Consider the following 20,890-nt stretch of genomic DNA (forward strand, 5'->3'; position numbering starts at 1 on the left):
GTTCTACATTAGACTGAATGAATGTCTCTTAGATTCCCCAACAGAATCTTCGTGGTATAGGCCGGATTGATGGCGGCATTCATGAGAATCCGGAAAGTCTAAACCTTGTCTGTGGTATTCCGAGTAGGATTCCGGGATTGAATGACTGTGACGTGCTTCAAACTTTAACCTGCTGGGCGTTAGTGACAGACGCAAAAGAGTGATTCTATTCCAGTAGGAGCGGGAACCAACCGGTGATTAGCCGTACTGTGACAGAGTGCGTGAGCATAGTTTTCACTGCGAGGATGGGAAGTAGCCACTGACAACGGTGACGCCCTACATAGAGCTTGCCATGGAAGGGACCTGCGTGTGAGAAGAGGATTTCAAGGAAGAGTTGAAGTCAGAGGACAAAGCATCTCCAAAACTCCAACATATTCCCCAGTGCTGCAAATCAAAGTAACATTGTTCCCTCTTTTATCAATTCCAGTAATTTCACTTTTAATCCAAATAATCCTATTGATATCCTGACTAAGATTAATAAAATAAATATTGATTGCTTCAAACCAGTAATCTCTGTGGATTCGACCCTTACTCACGTAAGGTATTACTTGGACGACCCAGTACACTTGCTGGTTAGTTGAACGGAGTTGTGTTCACTAGTGCCAATTTCTAAAATCCAATTACAAGAAAATAGGAAACACAATTTCGTCCACCAACACCCATCGGCATGAGTCCGTTCTGCCTAGTATACGGAAAGGCTTGTCACCTTCCAGTAGAGGTGGAACACAAAGCTTGCTGGGCTGTGAAGGAATGCAACTCAGGATTGAGAGGAGCCGAAATTGAAAGGAAGCTGCAACTACTGGAATTGGAGTGCCTCTGACTGGAGGCGTATGAGAACTCAAGGCTCTACAAGGAAAAGGTGAAGGCGGTGCATGACAAGAACATCAAGAAAAGAGAGTTTAGAGATAGGGATTTAGTCCTCCTATATAACTCAAGGTTGAGAATAATGCCAGGTAAGTTGAGATCAAGGTGGGAAGGACCCTATAGGGTGGAAAAGGCTGAGCCATATGGGGTCTTCCACCTGAGTCACCCTTCAAGCTCCACCTTCTTCAAAGTCCATGGTCATCGGTTGAAGCTATATCATGGTGAGAAGATGAAGAGTAACAAGGAGTTGGAGATATTCCTCTTGAAGGATCCAGCACAAGAAGATGATTGAGCTTATGGACTGTCCAACTTAAGGACGTTAAAGAAAAGTGCTAGGTGGGAGGTAACCCACCATGGTATGATCTTCCCTTTTTATTAGTTTCATTTTATTTATATTAGTGTTAATTTCCAGTTCTGCATATTTACGTTTAATTTTCTATATTTTTATATTAAAAAAAATGGGGCATATGACGCGCAAGCGTCTATGACGCGCAAGCGTCTATGACGCGCAAGCGTCTATGACGCGCAAGCGTCTATGACGCATACGCGTCATCCATACGTGCGAAAAAGTGAAAAATGTCCCGAGAGTTACGCTGAAAGCGTGCAGGAAGGATGCCTTGCGGACAAGCCAACCCACGCATACGCGTGGGTGATGCATGCACATCACCTGCAATTTTGGCCATTCACACGTAAGCGTCAGCGACGTGTACGCGTGGGCTGAAAATCGGCATAAATGAGTGATTTGGCCCGAGAGTTGCGCAACCTTGGTGCTGGTAACGTGCGTCTAGCACGACCAGTGGTCACGCGTACACGTGACTGATGCTTACGCGTTACCTGGACTTTTTTCCACCCACGCGTACACGTGGGCGACGCGTGCGCGTCATACGCACCGCGTCACTAAACCCAACGTGCTGCCCTTATTCTGTTTCCTTTCACTATTCTTTTCTCTTTCAAATCTTAATTCTCCTTCTTTCTTCTTCCCTCTTTCATTCTTCTTCTTCCTACTTCTTCCTTCTTTCTTCCTCCCTTCTCTCACCACCACCAGAGACCCCCAACTTCGACAGCTACAATTTTCTTTCCTTTTTCTTCCTCCATTCCTACCCTAATTCTCTCATTCTTACTCGCATTTACTCCCCTATTTCTAACTTCTCTTTAAGGTTTCTCTTTCTTCTTCCCTTCTACTCTTTCAGTATTCTACAAATTATTCCATTTGATTATTTTATTCATTTTTAATTTTATATAAGCTTTGTTATTTTTAATTCCTTTTTCACACTTTTATCTTACATTTTTATATTGGTGTTGTGGTGCACGGAATTGTGATCTTAATGGCGCCAACAACTTGGTACGCACAATTGTAATCTCAACTCATTTTTACAACTTCGCACAACTAACCAGCAAGTGCACTGGGTCGTCCAAGTAATAAACCTTACGTGAGTAAGGGTCGATCCCACGGAGATTGTCGGCTTGAAGCAAGCTATGGTCATCTTATAAATCTTAGTCAGGCGGATTCAAATGGTTATAAAGTTTTGATAATTAAAAGATAAATAAAACATAAAATAAGATAAAGATACTTATGTAATTCATTGGTGGGAATTTCAGATAAGCGTATGGAGATGCGTTATTCCTTATGAATCTCTGCTTTCCTACTGCCTTCATCCAATCCTTCATACTCCTTTCTATGACAAGCTGTATATTCGGGTATCACCGTTGTCAATGCCTACCTCCCGTCCTCTCAGTGAAAATGGTCCAGCTACGGGTTACGTAGTGCTAATCATATGTTGGTTCTCACTTGTGTTAGAATAGGATCCAGTGATCCTTTTGCATCTGTCACTACGCCCAACAGTCATGGATCTCAAGAATGCTGCCAATTGGTTCTAGCTTATACCACAAAGACTCTGATCTCAAGGAATTGAAGGCTCTGTTGTCAGGAGAGGCAATCAAACGCATGGACCAGGAATCCAAGAGATATGCATTCAAGCTTGTGTTCATGTAGAACAGAAGTGTTTGTCAGGCACGCATTCATAAGTTGAGAATGGTGATGAGTGTCACATAATCATCACATTCATCAGGTTGAAGTGCAAGTGAATATCTTAGAATAAGAATAAGCTTGAATTGAATATGAGAACAATAATACTTTGCATTAATTCATGAGGAACAGCAGAGCTCCACACCTTAATCTATGGTGTGTAGAAACTCCACCGTTGAAAATACACAAGTGATGAAGGTCCAGGCATGGCCGAATGGCCAGCCCCCAAAACGTTATCAAGAGATCAAAAGATGATCAAAAGATGAAAATACAATAGTAAAAGATCCTATTTATAGTGAACTAGTAACCTAGGGTTTACAGAAATAAGTAAATGATGCAGAAATCCACTTCTGGGCCCACTTGGTGTGTGGTTGGGCTGAGCATTGAAGCTTTCATGTGTAGAGACTTTTCTTGGAGTTAAACGCCATCTTTTATGCCAGTTTGGGCATTTAACTCCAGCTTGTATCCTGTTTCTGGCGTTTAACACCAGAATAGGGCAGGAAGTTGGCGTTTAAACACCAGTTTGCGTCGTCAAAACTCGGGCAAAGTATGGACTATCATATATTGCTGGAAATCCCAGGATGTCTACTTTCCAACGCAATTGAGAGCCGCCAATTGGGTTTTTGTAGCTCCAGAAAATCTATTTCGAGTGCAGGGAGGTCAGAATCCAACAGCATTAGCAGTCCTTTTTCAGCCTCTAAATCAGATTTTTGCTCAAGTCCCTCAATTTCATCCAGAAAATACATGAAATCACAGAAAAACACACAAACTCATAGTAAAGTCCAGAAATGTGATTTTTTCTTAAAAACTAATAAAAATATGCTAAAAAGTAGCTAGATCCTACTAAAAACTACCTAAAAATAACGTATAAATTATCTGCTCATCACAACACCAAACTTAAATTGTTGCTTGTCCCCAAGCAACTGAAAACAAAATAGGATAAAAAGAAGAGAATATATAATGAATCTCACAATATCAATAAAACTTAGTCCTAATTAGATGAGCGGGGCTAGTAGCTTTTTGCTTCTGAACAGTTTTGGCATCTCACTTTGAAATTCAGAATGATTGGTATCTATAGGAACTCAGAATTTTAGATAGTGTTATTGATTCTCCTAGTTCAGTATATTGATTCTTGAACACAGCTACTTTATGAGTCTTGGCTGTGGCCCTAAGCACTTTGTTTTTCAGTATTACCACCGGATACATAAATGCCACAGACACATAACTGGGTGAACCTTTTCAGATTGTGACTCAGCTTTGCTAAAGTCCCCAATTAGAGGTGTCCAGGGTTCTTAAGCAGACTCTTTTTGCTTTGGATCATGAATTTAACCACTCAGTCTCAAGCTTTTCACTTGGACCTTCATGACACAAGCACATGGTTAGGGACAGCTTGATTTAGCCGCTTAGGCCTGTATTTTATTTCCTTGGGCCCTCATATCCATTAATGCTCAAAGCCTTGGATCTTTTTTACCCTTGCCTTTTGGTTTAAAGGGATGTTGGCTTTTTTTGCTTGCTTTTTTTTCTTTTTTTTCTTTTTCGCCTTTTCTTCGCTATTTTCTCTTTTTCACCGCTTTTTCTTACTTCAAGAATCAATTTCATGATTTTTCAGATTATCAATAACATTTCTCTTTGTTCATCATTCTTTCAAGAGCCAACAATTTTAACATTCATAAACTTCACTATAAAAAATATGCACTGTTCAAGCATTCATTCAGAAAACAAAAAGTATTGCCACCACATCAAAATAATTGAACTAATTTCAAGATAAAATTTAAAATCCAAGTACTTCTTGTTCTTTTGTAATTAGGCACATTTTTTCATTTAAGAGAGGTGAATGATTCATGGAATTATTCATAGCTTTAAGACATAAATACTAGACACTAATGATCATGTAATGGAGACATAAACATAGATAACACATAAAGCATCAAATTCAAAAAATAGAAAAATAGGAACAAGGAAATCAAGGAACGGGTCCACCATAGTGATGGCGGCTAGTTCCTCCTCTTGAAGGTCCAATGGAACGCCTGAGCTCCTCTATGTCTCTTCCTTGCCTTTGTTGCTACTTTCTCATAGCTCTTTGATATTCTCTAATCTCATGGAGAATGATAGAGTGCTCTTGGTGCTCCACCCTTAGTTGGTCCATGTTGTAACTCAAGCCTTCCAAAAAGGTGTTGAGTTGCTCCCAATAGTTGTGTGGAGGAAAATGCATCCCTTGAGGCATGTCAGGAATTTCTTGATAAGGAATTTCCTTATGCTCTTGTTGAGGTCCATGAGTGGGCTCTCTTGTTTGCTCCATCCTTTTCTTAGTGATGGGCTTGTCCTCTTCAATGAGGATGTCTCCTTCTATGTAAATCCTAGCCGAATTGCATAGGTGACAAATGAGATGAGAAAAGGCTAACCTTGCCAAAGTGGAGGACTTGTCAGCCACCTTGTAGAGTTCTAGAGGTATGATCTCATGACACATATGTCCATGAGGACTTGGTCCAACCTTTGATCAAAGTTGACCCTTCTAGTGTAGGGGCGTGCATTTTCTTGCATCATTGGCAAGTTGAACGCCAACCTTACATTTTCTAGATTGAAATCTGAGTATTTCCCCCGAACCATTGTAAGCCAATTCTTTAGATTCGGGTTCATACTTTGATCATGGTTCCTAGTGATCCATGCATTGGCATAGAACTCTTAAACCATTAAGATTCTGACTTGTTGAATGGGGTTGGTGAGAACTTCCCAACCTCTTCTTCGGATCTCATGTCGGATCTCCGGATACTCATTCTTCTTGAGCATGAAAGGAACCTCAGGGATCACTTTCTTCTTGGCCACAACTTCATAGAAGTGGTCTTGATGGACCTTTGAGATGAATCTCTCCATTTTCCATTACTCAGAAGTGGAAGCTTTTGCCTTCCCTTTCCTCTTTCTAGAGGTTTCTCCAGCCTTAGGTGCCATAAATGGTTATGAAAAAATAAAAAGCAATGCTTTTACCATACCAAACTTAAAAGGTTTGCTCATCCTCAAGCAAAAGAAGAAAGAAAGAAGTGGAAGAAGAAGAAAATGGAGGAGATGGAGGGAGAGATAGGTTTGGCCAAGGGGGTAGGAGAGTGTTTGTGATGTGTGAAAATGAAGGAGTGAAGAGTGGCCAAATGGAATTTAGTGGGTTTGGGAGGGAAAAGTGTTTGAATTTGAAAAGTGAGGTAGGTGGGGTGTTTGGGGAAGAGATATGGAGGTGATTGGTGAAGAGAATATAGGGAAGAGGATAGGATTTGATTGGTGAGTGGTGTTTTGGATAGAGTGTTATAGAGATGTGTGAAGGGGAGAGAGAGAGAGAGAGGTGGGGTAGGTGGGGATCCTGTGGGGTCTACAGATCCTGAGGGGTCAAAGACTTCTCATCTCTGCTCCATTTAGGCGTGCAAAAATGCCCTTAGAATGAAATTCTGGCGTTTAATGCCATACTGTTGCTTGTTTCTGGCGTTAAACGCCAGCTTTTATACCTTTCCTTGTGTTTAACGCCAACTTGGTGCTCTGTTCTGGCGTTAAACGCCAATCTGGTGCCCATTTCTGGCGTTAAACGCCCAAAATGGTGCCAGACTAGGTGTTTAACGCCCATCCTGCTACCCTTACTGGCGTTTAAATGTCAGTCAGTTCTTCCTCCAGGGTGTGCTATTTTTAATGCTGTTTTTGAATTTGCTTTGATTTTTACAGTTGTTTTTGTGACTCCACATGATCATCAACCTAAAGAAAACATGAAATAACATAGATAAATAAAAATTGGGTTGCCTCCTAATAAGCACTTCTTTAATGTCAATAGCTTGATTGTGGGCTCTCATGGAGCCTCACAGATAATCAGAGCATGGTTGGGGCCTCTCAACACCAAACTTAGAGTTTGGTTGTGGCCTCCCAACACCAAACTTAGAGTTTGAATATGGGGGCTTTGTTTGACTCTGTATTGAGAGAAGCCTTTCATGCTTCTTCTCTATGTGTACAGAAGGAGAACCTTGAGTCTTGAATACAAGGTAGTCCTTATTCAATTGAAGGACCAACTCTCCTCTGTCAACATCAATCACAGCTTTTGCTGTGGCTAGGAAGGGTCTGCCAAGGATGATGGATTCATCTTCCTCCTTCCCAGTGTCTAGGATTATGAAATTAGTAGGGATGTAGAGGCCTTCAACCTTCACTAGCATGTCCTCTACTAGTCCGTAAGCCTTTTTCATGGATTTGTCTGCCATCTCTAGTGAGATTCTTGCAGCTTGAACTTCAAAGATTTTCAGTTTCTCGATGACAGAGAATGGCATGAGGTTTATGCTTGACCCCAGGTCACACAGAGTCTTCTCAAAGGTCATGGTGCCTATGGTACAAGGTATTAATAACCTTTCGGGATCTTCTTTCTTTTGAGGTAATGTCTGTCTAATCAAGTTATTCAGTTCATTAGTGAGCAAGGGGGTTCATCCTCCCTAGTCTCATTACCAAATAACTTGGCATTCAGCTTCATGATTACTCCAAGGTACTTAGCAACTTGCTCTTCAGTAATATCTTCATCCTCTTCAGAGGAGAAATACTCATCAGAGCTCATGAATGGAAGAAGTAGGTTCAATAGAATCTCTATGGTCTCTATATAAGCCTCAGATTCCTTAGGATCCTCAATTGGGAACTCCTTTTTGTCCAGAGTACATCCCATGAGGTCTTCCTCACTGGGATTCACGTCCTCCTCCTCCTCCCTAGGTTCGGCCACACCAAGTAAGGTTATGGCCTTGCACTCTCTTTTTGGATTCTCTTCTGTATTGCTTGGGAGAGTACTAGGAGGAGTTTTAGTGACTCTTTTACTCAGCTGGCCCACTTGTGCCTCCAAATTTCTAATGGGGGACCTTGTTTCATTCATGAAATTTAGAGTGGCCTTAGATAGATCAGAGACTATGTTTGCTAAGCTAGGGAGGCTTTGCTCAGAATTCTCTGTCTGTTTGCTGAGAGGATGATCGAAAAGGCTTGCTATTGCTAAACCTATTTCGTCCACCATTATTAAAGCCTTGTTGAGGCTTTTGTTGATCCTTCCATGAGAAATTTGGATGATTTCTCCATGAGAGATTATAGGTGTTTCCGTAGGCTTCACCCATGTAATTCACCTCTGCCATTACAGGGTTCTCAGGATAATAAGCTTCTTCTTCAGAAGATGCCTCTTTAGTACTGTTGGATGCATTTTGCAAACCATTCAAACTCTGAGAAATCATATTGACTTGCTGAGTCAACATTTTGTTCTGGGCCAGTATGGCATTCAGAGCATCAATTTCAAGAACTCTCTTCTTCTGAGGCGTCCCATTACTCACAGGATTCCTTTCAGAGGTGTACATGAACTGCTTATTTGTAACCATGTCAATGAGTTCCTAAGCTTTTGCAGGCATTTTCTTCAGGTGAATAGATCCACCTGCAGAATGGTCCAATGACATCTTAGACAATTTAGACAGACCATCATAGAATATATCCAAAATGGTCCATTCAGAAAGCATGTCAGAAGGACACTTTTTGGTTAGTTGCTTGTATCTTTCCCAAGCTTCATAGAGGGATTCACCATCTTTTTATTTGAAGGTCTGAACATCCACTCTAAGCTTGCTCGGCTTTTGAGGAGGAAAGAACTTAGCTAAGAAGGCCGCAACCAGCTTATCCCATGAGTCCAGGCTATCTTTAGGTTGTGAATCCAACCATATTCTAGCTCTGTCTCTTTTGTAATTTAGCTTCTCTTAGTTTCCTCTTCAGAGTCCTTTCAGGTTCAGGATCTGCCTCAACAAGAATATTCTTGTCCTTGCTCCTACTCATATGAAAAAGAAGGGAACAGAAAATAATAATAGGGATCCTCTTTACTACAGTAGAGAGATTTCTTTATGTTAGTAGAAGAAGAAAGGAATAGAAGAAGGAAAAGGTAAGAATCCAAACACAAGGGTGAAGATAGGTTCAGATTCTTGAGATGAAAAGAAGTATTAGTAAATAAATAAATAAATAGAAGAAGATGAGATGGAGAGAATTCGAAAATAAATTTTGAAAAAGAGTTAGTGATTTTCGAAAATTGGAGAGAAGAATTAAAATTAAAATTAAAATTTAAAACAATTAGTTAATTAAAAGAATTTTGAAAAAGAGGGAGGTAATTTTTGAAAATTAGAGAGCTAAAATTAGTTAGGTGGTTTTGAAAAAGATAAAAAATAAACAAAAGTTAATTAGTTAGTTGAAAAAGATTTGAAGATCAATTTTGAAAAGATAAGAAGATAAGAAAAGATATTTTGAAATCAAATTTTTGAAAAAGATAATTTTAAAAGATATGATTGAAAAAGATATTTTGAAAAAGATTTAATTTTTAAAATTAAAATTGATTACTTGACTAACAAGAAACTAAAAGATATGATTCTTAGAATTTAAAGATTGAACCTTTCTTAACAAGAAAGTAACAACTTCAAATTTTTGAATCAATCACATTAATTGTTAGTAAAGTTTTCAAAATTTTGAAATAAAGATAAGAAAAAGATTTTGAAAATTTTAAAAAAAATTCGAAAATAATAATAAAAAATAAAAAAGATTTGATTTTTGAAAAAGATTTTGAAAAAATAAGATTTTTAAATTTGAAAATTTGACTTGACTTGTAAGAAATAGCAAAATTTTTAAAATTTTTGACTAAGTCAACTCAAATTTTCAAAATTTATGAGAGAAAAAGGAAAAGATATTTTTTTGATTTTTGAATTTTAATGATGAGAGAGAAAAATAACAAAAAGACTCAATGCATGGAAATTTTAGATCAAAACACATGATACATGCAAGAACACTATGAATGTCAAGATGAACACCAAGAACAATTTGAAGATCATGATGAACATCAAGAACTTATTTTTGAAAAATTTTCAACAAAAGAAAACATGCAAGACACCAAACTTAGAATTTTTTCATGTTTAGACACTATGAATGCAAGAATGCATATGAAAAATACCATACAACACAAAACAAGAAATTATGAAGATCAAACAAGAAAATTCATCAAGAACAACTTGAAGATCATGAAGAACACTATGCATGCATGCAATTTTCGAAAATTATTTTTTTAAAAAAAATTAAAACATGCAATTGACACCAAACTTGTGACTTGACTCTAGACTCAAACAAGAAACACAAAATATTTTTGGTTTTTATAATTTTATTAAATTTTTTGTATTTTATTTTATTTTTTCGAAAACATATAAGAAAAAGGAAGTAATGAATTCAAAGTCCTCAATCAAAATTCCAGGAATCATACCAGGTTAGTCTAAAGCTTGATGGCCAGCCAAGCTTCAGCATACCATTTTGAAATTCTATAATTCATTCTTAAAAACTCTGAAGGATTTTTCGAAAACAGAGGGAGAAAATTTTTTTGAAAAACTTTTGAAAAAAAATTTGAAAATAAATGAAAAGAAAATTACCTAATCTGAGCAACAAGATGAACCGTCAGTTGTCGAAACTCGAACAATCCCCGGCAACGGTGCCAAATACTTGGTGCACGAAATTGTGATCTCTAACAATGGCGATCACTTGGTATGCGCATTTATAACTCGGCACTTTCTTCACAACTTCGCACAACTAACCAGCAAGTGCACTGGGTCGTCCAAGTAATAAACCTTACGTGAGTAAGGGTCAATCCCACGGAGAATGTTGGTATGAAGCAAGCTATGGTCATCTTGTAAATCTTAGTTAGGCGGATAATAAATGGTTACAGAGTTTTCGAATAATAATAATAAATAAATAGAAAATAAGGATATAAATACTTATGTAAATCATTGGTGAGAATTTCAGATAAGTGTGTGGAGATGCTTTGTCCCTGTTGAATCTCTGCTTTCCTACTGTCTTCCTTTGATCCTTCTTACTCCTTTCCATGGCAAGCTGTATGTAGGGCATCACCGCTGTCAATGGCTACATCCCATCCTCTCAGTGAAAATAGTCCAAATGCTCTGTCACAGCACGGCTAATCATCTGTCGGTTCTCGATCATGTCAGAATAGAATCCATTGATTCTTTTGCGCTTGTCATCACGCCCAACAATTGCGAGTTTGAAGCTCGTCACAGTCATTCAATCCCTGAATCCTACTCGGAATATCACAGACAAGGTTTAGACTTTCCGGATTCTCATGAATGCCGCCAACAATTCTAGCTTATACCACGAAGATTCTGATTAAGAAATCCAAGAGATATACGCCCGGTCTAAGGTAGAACGGAAGTGGTTGTCAAGCACGCGTTCATAAGGATGGATGATGACGAGTGTCATGGATCATCACATCCATCAGGTTGAAGTGCAGCGAATATCTTAGAATAAGAATAAGCATGAATTGAATAGAAGGATAATAGTAATACTTTGCATTAATTCTCGAGGTACAGCAGAGCTCCACACCCTTAATCTATGGTGTGTAGAAACTCTACCGTTGAAAATACATAAGTGATGGTGGTCCAGGCATGGCCGAATGGCCAGACCCCATGAATGGCATATGAAATCAAAAATAAGGGAAAAGGACCCCTTTTACAATAGTAAAAAGTCTTATTTATACTAGACTAGCTACTAGGATTTACAGAATTAAGTAAATGATGCAGAAATCCACTTCCGGGGCCCACTTGGTGTGTGCTTGGACTGAGCTTGAGCTTTACACGTGCAGAGGCTTCTTTTAGAGTTGAACGCCAAGTTGTAACGTGTTTTTGGTGTTCAACTCTGGTTCGTGACTTGTTTCTGGCGTTTGACTCCAGAATGCAACATAGAACTGGTGTTGAGCACCAGTTTGCATCGTCTAATCTCGAATAAAATATGAACTATTATATGTTGCTGGAAAGCTCTGGATGTCTACTTTCCAAATCTGTTGAGAGCGCACCATGTGGAGTTCTGTAGCTCCAGAAAATCCATTTCGAGTGTAGGAAGGTCAGAATCCAACAACATCAGTAGTCCTTTGTCAGCCTTTTATCAGAGTTTTGCTCAGGTCCCTCAATTTCAGCCAGAAAATACCTGAAATCACAGAAAAACACACAAACTCATAGTAAAGTCCAGAAATATGAATTTTACATAAAAACTAATGAAAACTTCCCTAAAAGTAGCTAGATCCTACTAAAAATTATCTAAAAACAATGCCAAAAAATGTATAAATTATCCGCTCATCACAAAACAATTTAGATCAAGGACTGTAATTGATGAGGTAGGCTTCCCCAAGTATAGAGGAAGAGACAATGGCAGAACAATCATGAAGAAAAACATAGTTCTCGATAACTAATACATTGTCCCGTACAACCGATCGTTGTTGCTAAAGTGTTATTGCCACATCAACGTTGAGCATACATGTCAAACATCGGCAATAAAATATCTTTTTAAATATGTTCACAAAGGAAATGATTGTGTCACTGCTTCTTTCTATCAAAGCAACAAAGAATGCAACTTGAAAAGGTTATTGATGAGATCAGGAATTATTATAATTGTAGGTACATATCAGCCTGCGAAGCTGTTTGGAGAATATTCAGGTACGACATACAACAAAAAGAACCTTCAGTAATTCGATTATCTTTTTGCTTGCCAGACGAACATCCAATGGTTTTTAAGGACTATAAAAACATAGTTGACGTCATTAACAGGGTGGACGGCAAGCCTACAAAAATGCTAGCTTGGATGCTTGCTGTTTCCATTTGGTCGTACTCTTACATATAGCCAGTTTCCAAATAAGTTCGTGTGGAAGGAACACATTTCTTTGTGGATTCCAAGGAAACAAGGCTTCTCAATCGACAGACTTACTCATGTTCCACGAGGAAGTGGTGAAGATTATTACCTAAGACTTCTGCTCAATATTCAAAAGGGGTGTATAAGTTTTGTTGACATATGTACAGTTGCAGACGTTGTGTACAGCACGTTCAAGGAAGCATGTTATGCATTGGGCCTTCTGCAAGATGATAAAGAATTTGTTGATGCCATCTTGGAAGCAAGTAACTAGGCTTCTGCAAACTACATCCGTGACCTTTTTGTGGTGCTCTTATTGTCAAACAATATGGGTAGACCTGAAAATGTGTGGCAGCAATGTTATGATGTTTTGTCTGAAAACATTTTTTACTTTCAGAGAAAATCCATGCAATCTGTAGGTAAGTTGAATTATTACATCTATGTTTCTGGTTCTAATTTATATTAAATTCAAGTAATTTATGTGTAATTAATATGTGCATCGTTGTGTATCCTTGATAGACCTGCAATTATATGAAGATCGAATAATGAATCCGAATCTTCCAAAGATAGAGAAAAAAACTATAAGCTAATGGTAGATCACCCAGAGAGCTTGATGGGATGCCTTTTTCCAAGCTTAGATGATCGGTTATTCATGGATGAACTAAACTTTAACGTCGATGTTCTGCGCAATCAGTTGGATACAAACTTAACAAACACGAATGTAGATCAAATGAAAGCATTCGATGTGATTATCAATGCTGTAAATGGAAACCAAGGTGGTTTTTTTCATCTATGGGTATGGTGGAACCGGTAAGACGTTTCTCTACAACACTCTCTCAACGGCTATAAAGAGCAAAGGAAAAATTGTTCTAAATGTTGCATCTAGCGATATTTCTTTTTTGTTGCTTTCAAATGGACATACTTCACATTCAAGGTTTAAGATACCCTTGGACTTGAATGAAGACTTGATTTGTTACATTAAGTAAGGCACCTCATTGTTTAAACTGATTTGCATAACAAAACTTATTATATGGGATGAGACACCAACGTTGAATAAGTTGTGCTATGAAGCTCTCGACATATGCCTAAGGGACATTGTTAGGTTTGAGCCTTACTATATTCTAGAACTACCATTTGGAGGAAAGGTTGTGGTTTTAGGTGCTGACTTCAGGCAAATTCTACCTGTAATTCCAATGGGATCTCGCCAAGATATTGTCCAAGCAGCCTTCAACTCATCTCACATATGGCAACACTGTAATGTATTAAGACTAACAATTAACATGCATTTAACTGTTAAAGCAACTTATACGTCACTCATTGATGTTTCTCGATTCGCTTTATGGTTGCTAGACATAGGTGATAGTATTGCTGGAGATTCAATTGATGGTGAGTCTAATGTGGTAATCCCCGGTGAAATTATAATTCAAGATTTCAACCAATTGGTTGATTTTGTTTATCCCAACCTGTTGGTTAATATCAACAACATATCATTTTTCAAAGATCGTTCAATCTTGGCTCCAACGCTAGAAGTTGTAAACGATCTTAACTCATTTATTATGCAACGTGTGGATGCCGATGTGAAAACTTATTTAAACTCAGATACTTTATGTCTCAAAGAAGGAAACATAGACTCTAAATTGGATACACTTAAACCAGATGTCCTTAATGCAATTAATTGCTCTGGTTTGCCGCCTCATGAATTGACTCTGAAAGTAGGTCTTCCGGTCATGCTACTACGTAACATTGATCAGTCAAACGGGTTATGTAATAGAACAAGATTACAGTTAAGAAGATTAGGTAACCATGTAATTGAATGCATCAAGCTAACAGGAGACAAAATAGGCCAAGTCGTTCAGATATCGCAGATGAATATGACTCCCAATAACCAAGCTTTGCCATTTAGATTCTAACGCAGACAGTTCTCGATCATTGTCTCATTCACTATGACCATTAACAAATCTCAAGGACATACCTTAAGTACAGTTGGATTGTATTTACCTAGACAGTATTTACACACAGTCAACTATATGTTGCATTATCAAGAGTAATGATAAAGAATGGCTTGCGTGTGCTGATTCAGAATACTGGATCATTGTCGTCAAACTCGACAATAAATGTTGTGTATAGAGAAGTATTCCAAAATATTTCATGACCATGTCAGTGCAGTATATAGTCTTTGTAGCATTTTTCTAATTGTATAAATTAGTGATGTATTCTAAGTACTTTGAACTTAAGTTAACAACATTGTGTTCGTATTTCTATATCATATGTAACATTGCGGTTATGTACTAGTCAAATAATGATTCAAGAATACAAAAATTGAGTTACAAGCATGCCATTTAAGTTCATTGGCAAAAAAATTGTAATTTAAAAAACACTTTTAAATATTTATTTATATATTTTTAACTTGTTCTATTCCTTTTCCTTAAACCTTATGATTCATAATGTCACTTTCTTTTGTATCTTCAAATTTGTTCCAAGAATTTTAACAAAAGAATACTCTCTTTGTAAAGGTACAAAGAAAGTATTCTATTATGAAACTCCTAAAAAAGTACTTTGTTTGTATCTTACAATTAGTTTGGTGTTGAGGACTTATGTATTACATTTCATTTAAAGAATAACTTGAGTAACTTTTACTTGATATTTTTCTGGTTTAAGTTTTAAGTAGAGTTTCTTTGTTATACTAAAGGACATTTACCTTGAACTCATTTCAATTAGTTTGACTTATTATTTTATAGTACATACAACATATTCATTGTTAGATATTTGAAGTGAAATATTTTTGCTTAATCAAATTAATGTAATGTTGTGAATTATTTATCAAATCTATTTCAAGAGTTATTATTATTTTTTAATCTAATAATGTTCTTATTTATTAATACTTATATTTGTGATTTGTGTGAAAACTATATTGTTATAATATTTAAGGATCTATTGATCGTTGAGCATTTTTATTACTTGAGGCTCCTATTTTAATAATGAAATATTATTGTACTATAAACAAAATGAAAAGTAATTTTGTTTTTAGCTGCTATAAGTGTTTCTTCATATAATTGTGTGTTTCATTATAAAATTGTGAGCTACTTATGAACTTAAATAGCAATCATATTAAAAGTGTATTTATGTGAAGATGAATTTGTGCAATTTCTAGTTATATTTCATGGTGGCCTAATTTTTAGTTTTTTTAAATTATCTAATTTTTTTACTAATATAAATTACTTAGACCCTCTTAATTATGAGGTTGGAATTTTGAATATGCTTTTCTCTTTTATTTTTGAATCACTATATCGATTTATAAAATGCTTTAATATTGAATTGTTGTTCATGAAATCTTCAATTGAATTTATTGGATTATTGGATCATTGTTGTATTTTTTGAATCTAATTATAAAATTAAATTTTAATTGGATTTAGGATTAGTGACAGTTGGGGTAACAATCTAAATTCTAAATGTGTATTATGCCTTTGTAATTTTCTTTTGGAATTCAAATAATAGTACCAGCATTTTTACCAAGTTGAGATCTAAATTGTGATGTTTATTGTGTTGATATAGAAAAAGTGCCAGCAATATTTTAGAAAGAGGAGGTGGAATTATTTCTACTTATGGAGACATTGGAGTTGAGTAAAGACCAAGAGGTGAATGCGTTAGAATAATATTTTAATAACCACAATTGTAGGAAGTTTTATTTCTACTCCCTTTCTATTTGTTTATTTCACCATGATTATGTCTACATGACATATATTATATACGCATCCATTTAATTTTAAATAAATAATTATTCATTCAGGATAAAGAGAATATATTTAATATACCTTATAGTATATACAATTAATTAATTGGTCTTATATATAATAATAGTAATATAATGTATTATGATTGAGAGCCACAAATATTGAAGAAAAATTATAAGTAATAAATTATTGAGTTAAGGTGAATGTGTCATTGTCCAAAATGAACCATGATTGACGCTCAGGGAAATAGTCCCCTGGTAAGTCTAATAGATTCGAATATAAGATAAATGAAAAGGTCATAAATATTTTGCATAAATTTAAAGTTTTTAAAATGAATAATTACATATTTTTAATAATAGATAAAATAAATAATTATGGATAAATCTTGCCTGTGACATATGGAGTAGATAACGTCTAAGAACTCAACAAAGAACAAGCATCCATTGTAGATCATTATTCTTGGACAGAAAGGCTCACATAATCAAATATTTATTCCTGAAAAATATTTTTAGAAAAACGGGATGAGTTTTGCAACCCAGTGACTAGACAGTACATCTATAATTCACATGAGACCATATAAACATTATCATAAAAATGAGTTTATTTAGAAAATAATAATTTATATGAATATGTAAATCAATAAGGGAGTTCTCATACAGAAATCAAATAAAATATTCAACACTTGGGCGGCTCCACCTCTAAGGGTAGCCCTTTCCTCTCATGTGTCCGTACAGAATAACAGATCCAACGTGTGGCCTACACATTAGGCTAGCGATGCCCCTGCTAGTTGAGGTCTGAGTCAGATGCATCTAGGTTAACGTCATAACCGCCGTTAACTACGGTTTTCTAATACGAGCCTCCCCAACTAATTCAAAACATATAATTTCGAATATAATCAATTCTTCAGTCTTTCAAACATACGAGGTATCAAATCAAATCAAATCAATAATACTTTTTCATCTAAATTTTTTCAATCATATTTTCTCAGTTTTAAGTCATTTTAAACATTGTTCACAATTTTAAAATAAGTGAGTACCAACAAATATTTTAATGCTTCAAAAATACATATTCGAGTAAAATCAAATGCTTCAAAATAATATAAAACTTCTTCAAACATACATATAATCTCATAAAAATATATAGTCTCATGTGCATATTAAAATGAGCTTAACAACGATAAATATTTATTTCTAATAAATCGATTATTCAAACCAATTTAAAATTCTTTAATAATAATCTTTGTAAGTATAACTATAATTTTAAAGTACCGTATCTCAATAATTATAGCTGTAAAATCAAACAATTATAAATGTAAAGCCTACTCACAACGTGGTCTCAAAGGATCGAAGAGACCAAACTTGGATTGTTGAATTAAATGGTGAGGATAGTTGAAGTAAAATGGAACGAAAGCGCACAAAATTTGGACTGAGGTAGTAGCAACAACTTCATTTCTCACTGCAGCAACATCAACAATAGCCCTAGTATCAACAACATGGAGCAACCACAGTAACAATCGCAGCGAATCTAATAGCCTACGGTGGTCTAAAATTGAGCAAAGACATAAAAGGACATCAAGTAGGATAGAACATAGACAATAATAGCGCTTTATGGCAAGACAAGACAGAACAAAATTAATCTTACAAAAGGAGATAAGGGGATGGAGCATCAGCAGCTCCGCTTACCCTCTCTAGCATCCACGATGAAGGACACAGCAGAGCAGTGGTGGTAGCAGTTCTTCTCCTCTGGCAGTGACTCCCACAGCAACACCACAAGCTCTGATGAACAGGGGAGAGGCAAGACTCAGCCCCCGGTAAAGCAGAGCAACGGCAGAATGCGAAGCAGACAAGCAGGGGCTCTGGCAGCCTCAACGGTGAGCTCCAGCAGTGGCAGTTACTCGATGACGCGTAGTAGCTCCTCCCTCCTCCAAATGATATATTTCTCTTTGTTCGGCCCTCACGCCTACCGCCACAATGATGACGGTGATAGCAATGGAGTGACTCAACGACAAAGGTTCCAATTGACTCCAGAGGCGGGACAATGCGCGGGGGTGATGGCAGTACAACTCCATTCTTCTCCGTCGCAGTCTCGTTCTCTCTCTTTTTCTCTCGTGTGCGGGCTCATCTTCTCGCTCCCCTGTGACAACGACGTGATGGCAATGGCAATGACGGCAAGAGGACCAAGCCCTGCCGTGCGGTCTCTCTCCTCCCTCCTTTCTTCTTCTCTTTTTCTTATCTTCTTCCATTCTTTCTCTCCCTCTGTTTCTTTCTCTTTTCTTTCCCTCTTTGTGGTTTTAGAGTGAAAGTGAGTGAGAAGTGTGTGTGTGTGTGTGAGGTGAGAGTGAGTGTTTTGAAATTAGAATTAGGGTTAGGTTTAGAAAAAAGAATAAGGGTAGTGTAGGAATTTTGAAAAAATTAGAGGGTATGGTAGCAATAAAATAAATCAAATGTAAAATATTTCAGAAAAAGCTTGAGATGTTACAAAGGGTTATAGCAACTCCATTTGATTTATGTAGTGTTTTTAATTACATGATGAATAAAGTATTATTGCAAAAGAAAATTCAAGATTTTAAAGTCATTGTTTCTTTTCTTTCTTTCATTTCAAGAATCTAATCCATACTTAAAAGAGTGTTTTGAGATAGTGAAAAGCCGATATGACTATAAGGAGAAAGCTTTAAGGTTGGCATTTATGTGATCTGTTGTTTATGTTCGAATAGTATAGGATATTTTTGAATTATCTTTGCCTGTGGTGCCAGTAAATATGGTTTCTTGCTCATATTAAAACCTCTTTTGTGTTCTTTCTGAAAAAACAAAAATCTCTTCTCCCCATCTTGATCTACATATGTTCTGGGTTTTTTTATTTTATTTTCTTTTTTATGTGAAAATTATTCACACTCCATTTAGTTTTGTCCTCATTCTAGTGGAAATTGTCTATTTTTTATGACTTTTTTGTAGTCAAATTTTTAAGTTGTGCTAGATTGTTAGTAGTAAGTAATGAGGTTTTGAATTTTTTTTCTAATATATTGTGCATCCTTTGCTGTTGTTCTGTTTGGTAGTGTTTAGTTGTAGATACTATTATTTCTGATTGGATATCTTTGATTTTTTTTAAAGTAGTCCCATTTTATTATCTCTCTATGATTATTTAGCTTTGGGATGTGTTTAGTTCTTAGAGTCTCTATTGTGGTTTAAGAATGGATGATATTTTTCTGAGTTTGAAATATGGTCAGATTTTTTATGTGGATTGGTATGTATATTTTTTGTTATAAGAGGAATTTTTTATATTGGTTCCATTGTCTCTCAAGTGATTATGATGTTATTCTTTTACTTTTTTATCACTCTTCATATTATGAGATATTCCAACCGCATAATTAACTGAAAATTAATATTTTTGTCAAGATTACTGTATAGACTTATTCCATATTATTTTTAGTTACGTATATTTATCATGCATCTTCAATTTTATATATCTGAATGAGTTTAATTTTCACTGAAACAAATCAAATTTAAAGTTGTTGTTTGTCTATTTAAACTAAAACTATATTATTTTGAATAAAAATGCTATCGCTACGCTACTACTTGGCAAGTTCTCAAGTTCTCATTTGGTTCATTCATATCATAATTCATGATTCAATTCTAGATATATATACATGAAAATTAAAATATGCAGAAAATTTTTTCTGTCTATTAATATGTAATTAGGTTGTGTTAATAATGAATATTATTACATATATCAACTATGATTATGCACACAGCAAGCTATGATGACTTTCTTTGTCTAAATTCAAAAGTACCTTAGTTTCTTCCTAATTCGAATAGTAGTTTACATATACTACATACACATAGACATAAAATAAACTCTATTAAGAATAAGCTTTTTTATTTGGTACTTTTTCTATAGGTACATGTAGTTGTGATCTAAATTTCATTCGATTGATTTTAACAAAAATAGAAATTTTATAAAACATTACCAAGCATAGTGATTAATATTATTATTGCATAAAATTTACATAGCTAATCATTGTCTAATCTTTAAAGGCAAGGTAAGCTTCTTGATAGATAATTGCATACCAATATATTTTGCACATCGCTGTTTATAGTTTATTTCATACCTGAATCAAGTATTTGAAGAATTCGAAGTCAGAATTTATTCCTTTTTTCTTTATCATCCATTATGTTTTGTTTATAAGTGATTATTGATGTTTTGAAGTTGCAAATACTACCTTAAATTTTAAATTTTTCTATTTTTACTTTGTTATCCTTTTTTTATTAGACCATGGAGTTTCACCATAACTTCTTAGGCAGGATTATGTTTTGTATCTCCTAATAATATCAGTTGGCTCTAAAGAGAGTAAGTTTTCTATAGTTAATAAATAAATGTCTCCTAGATCCTAATAATCAATATATCAAAGAGTGACTTTGTAAGTTTCATGCTAATATTTATTGTTTGTATTAATATATGCAGATTAAAAAAGCAAAAAATATGTGAATATTTAATAATTTCTGATGGCATTTATTTGAAGTTTGTAGAAACTTTTTTCTTATTCTTTCTTGGC

At 35.7% G+C, this 20,890-nt stretch overlaps 1 protein-coding gene and 1 non-coding gene across 2 annotated transcripts in view; both read left to right on the forward strand.

The window, feature by feature from the left end:
• Positions 1-14,520, forward strand: part of LOC107484881 (uncharacterized) — a 45,667-nt gene extending 31,147 nt beyond the window's left edge. The window contains exons 2-6 of the mRNA XM_016105428.1: positions 12,382-12,420; positions 12,605-12,876; positions 13,008-13,029; positions 13,148-13,420; positions 13,701-14,520. Coding sequence (XP_015960914.1) covers positions 12,382-12,420; positions 12,605-12,876; positions 13,008-13,029; positions 13,148-13,420; positions 13,701-14,520 — 1,426 coding nt within the window. The remainder of the gene's footprint in view (positions 1-12,381; positions 12,421-12,604; positions 12,877-13,007; positions 13,030-13,147; positions 13,421-13,700) is intronic.
• On the forward strand, positions 8,419-8,526 carry LOC127747398 (small nucleolar RNA R71). Its single transcript, XR_008009197.1, has one exon. It is a non-coding gene; the product is annotated as a small nucleolar RNA R71 (small nucleolar RNA).
• Positions 14,521-20,890: the final 6,370 nt, after the last annotated feature.

Source organism: Arachis duranensis, chromosome 4 (assembly GCF_000817695.3).
Source record: "Arachis duranensis cultivar V14167 chromosome 4, aradu.V14167.gnm2.J7QH, whole genome shotgun sequence".
NCBI lineage: Eukaryota > Viridiplantae > Streptophyta > Magnoliopsida > Fabales > Fabaceae > Arachis > Arachis duranensis.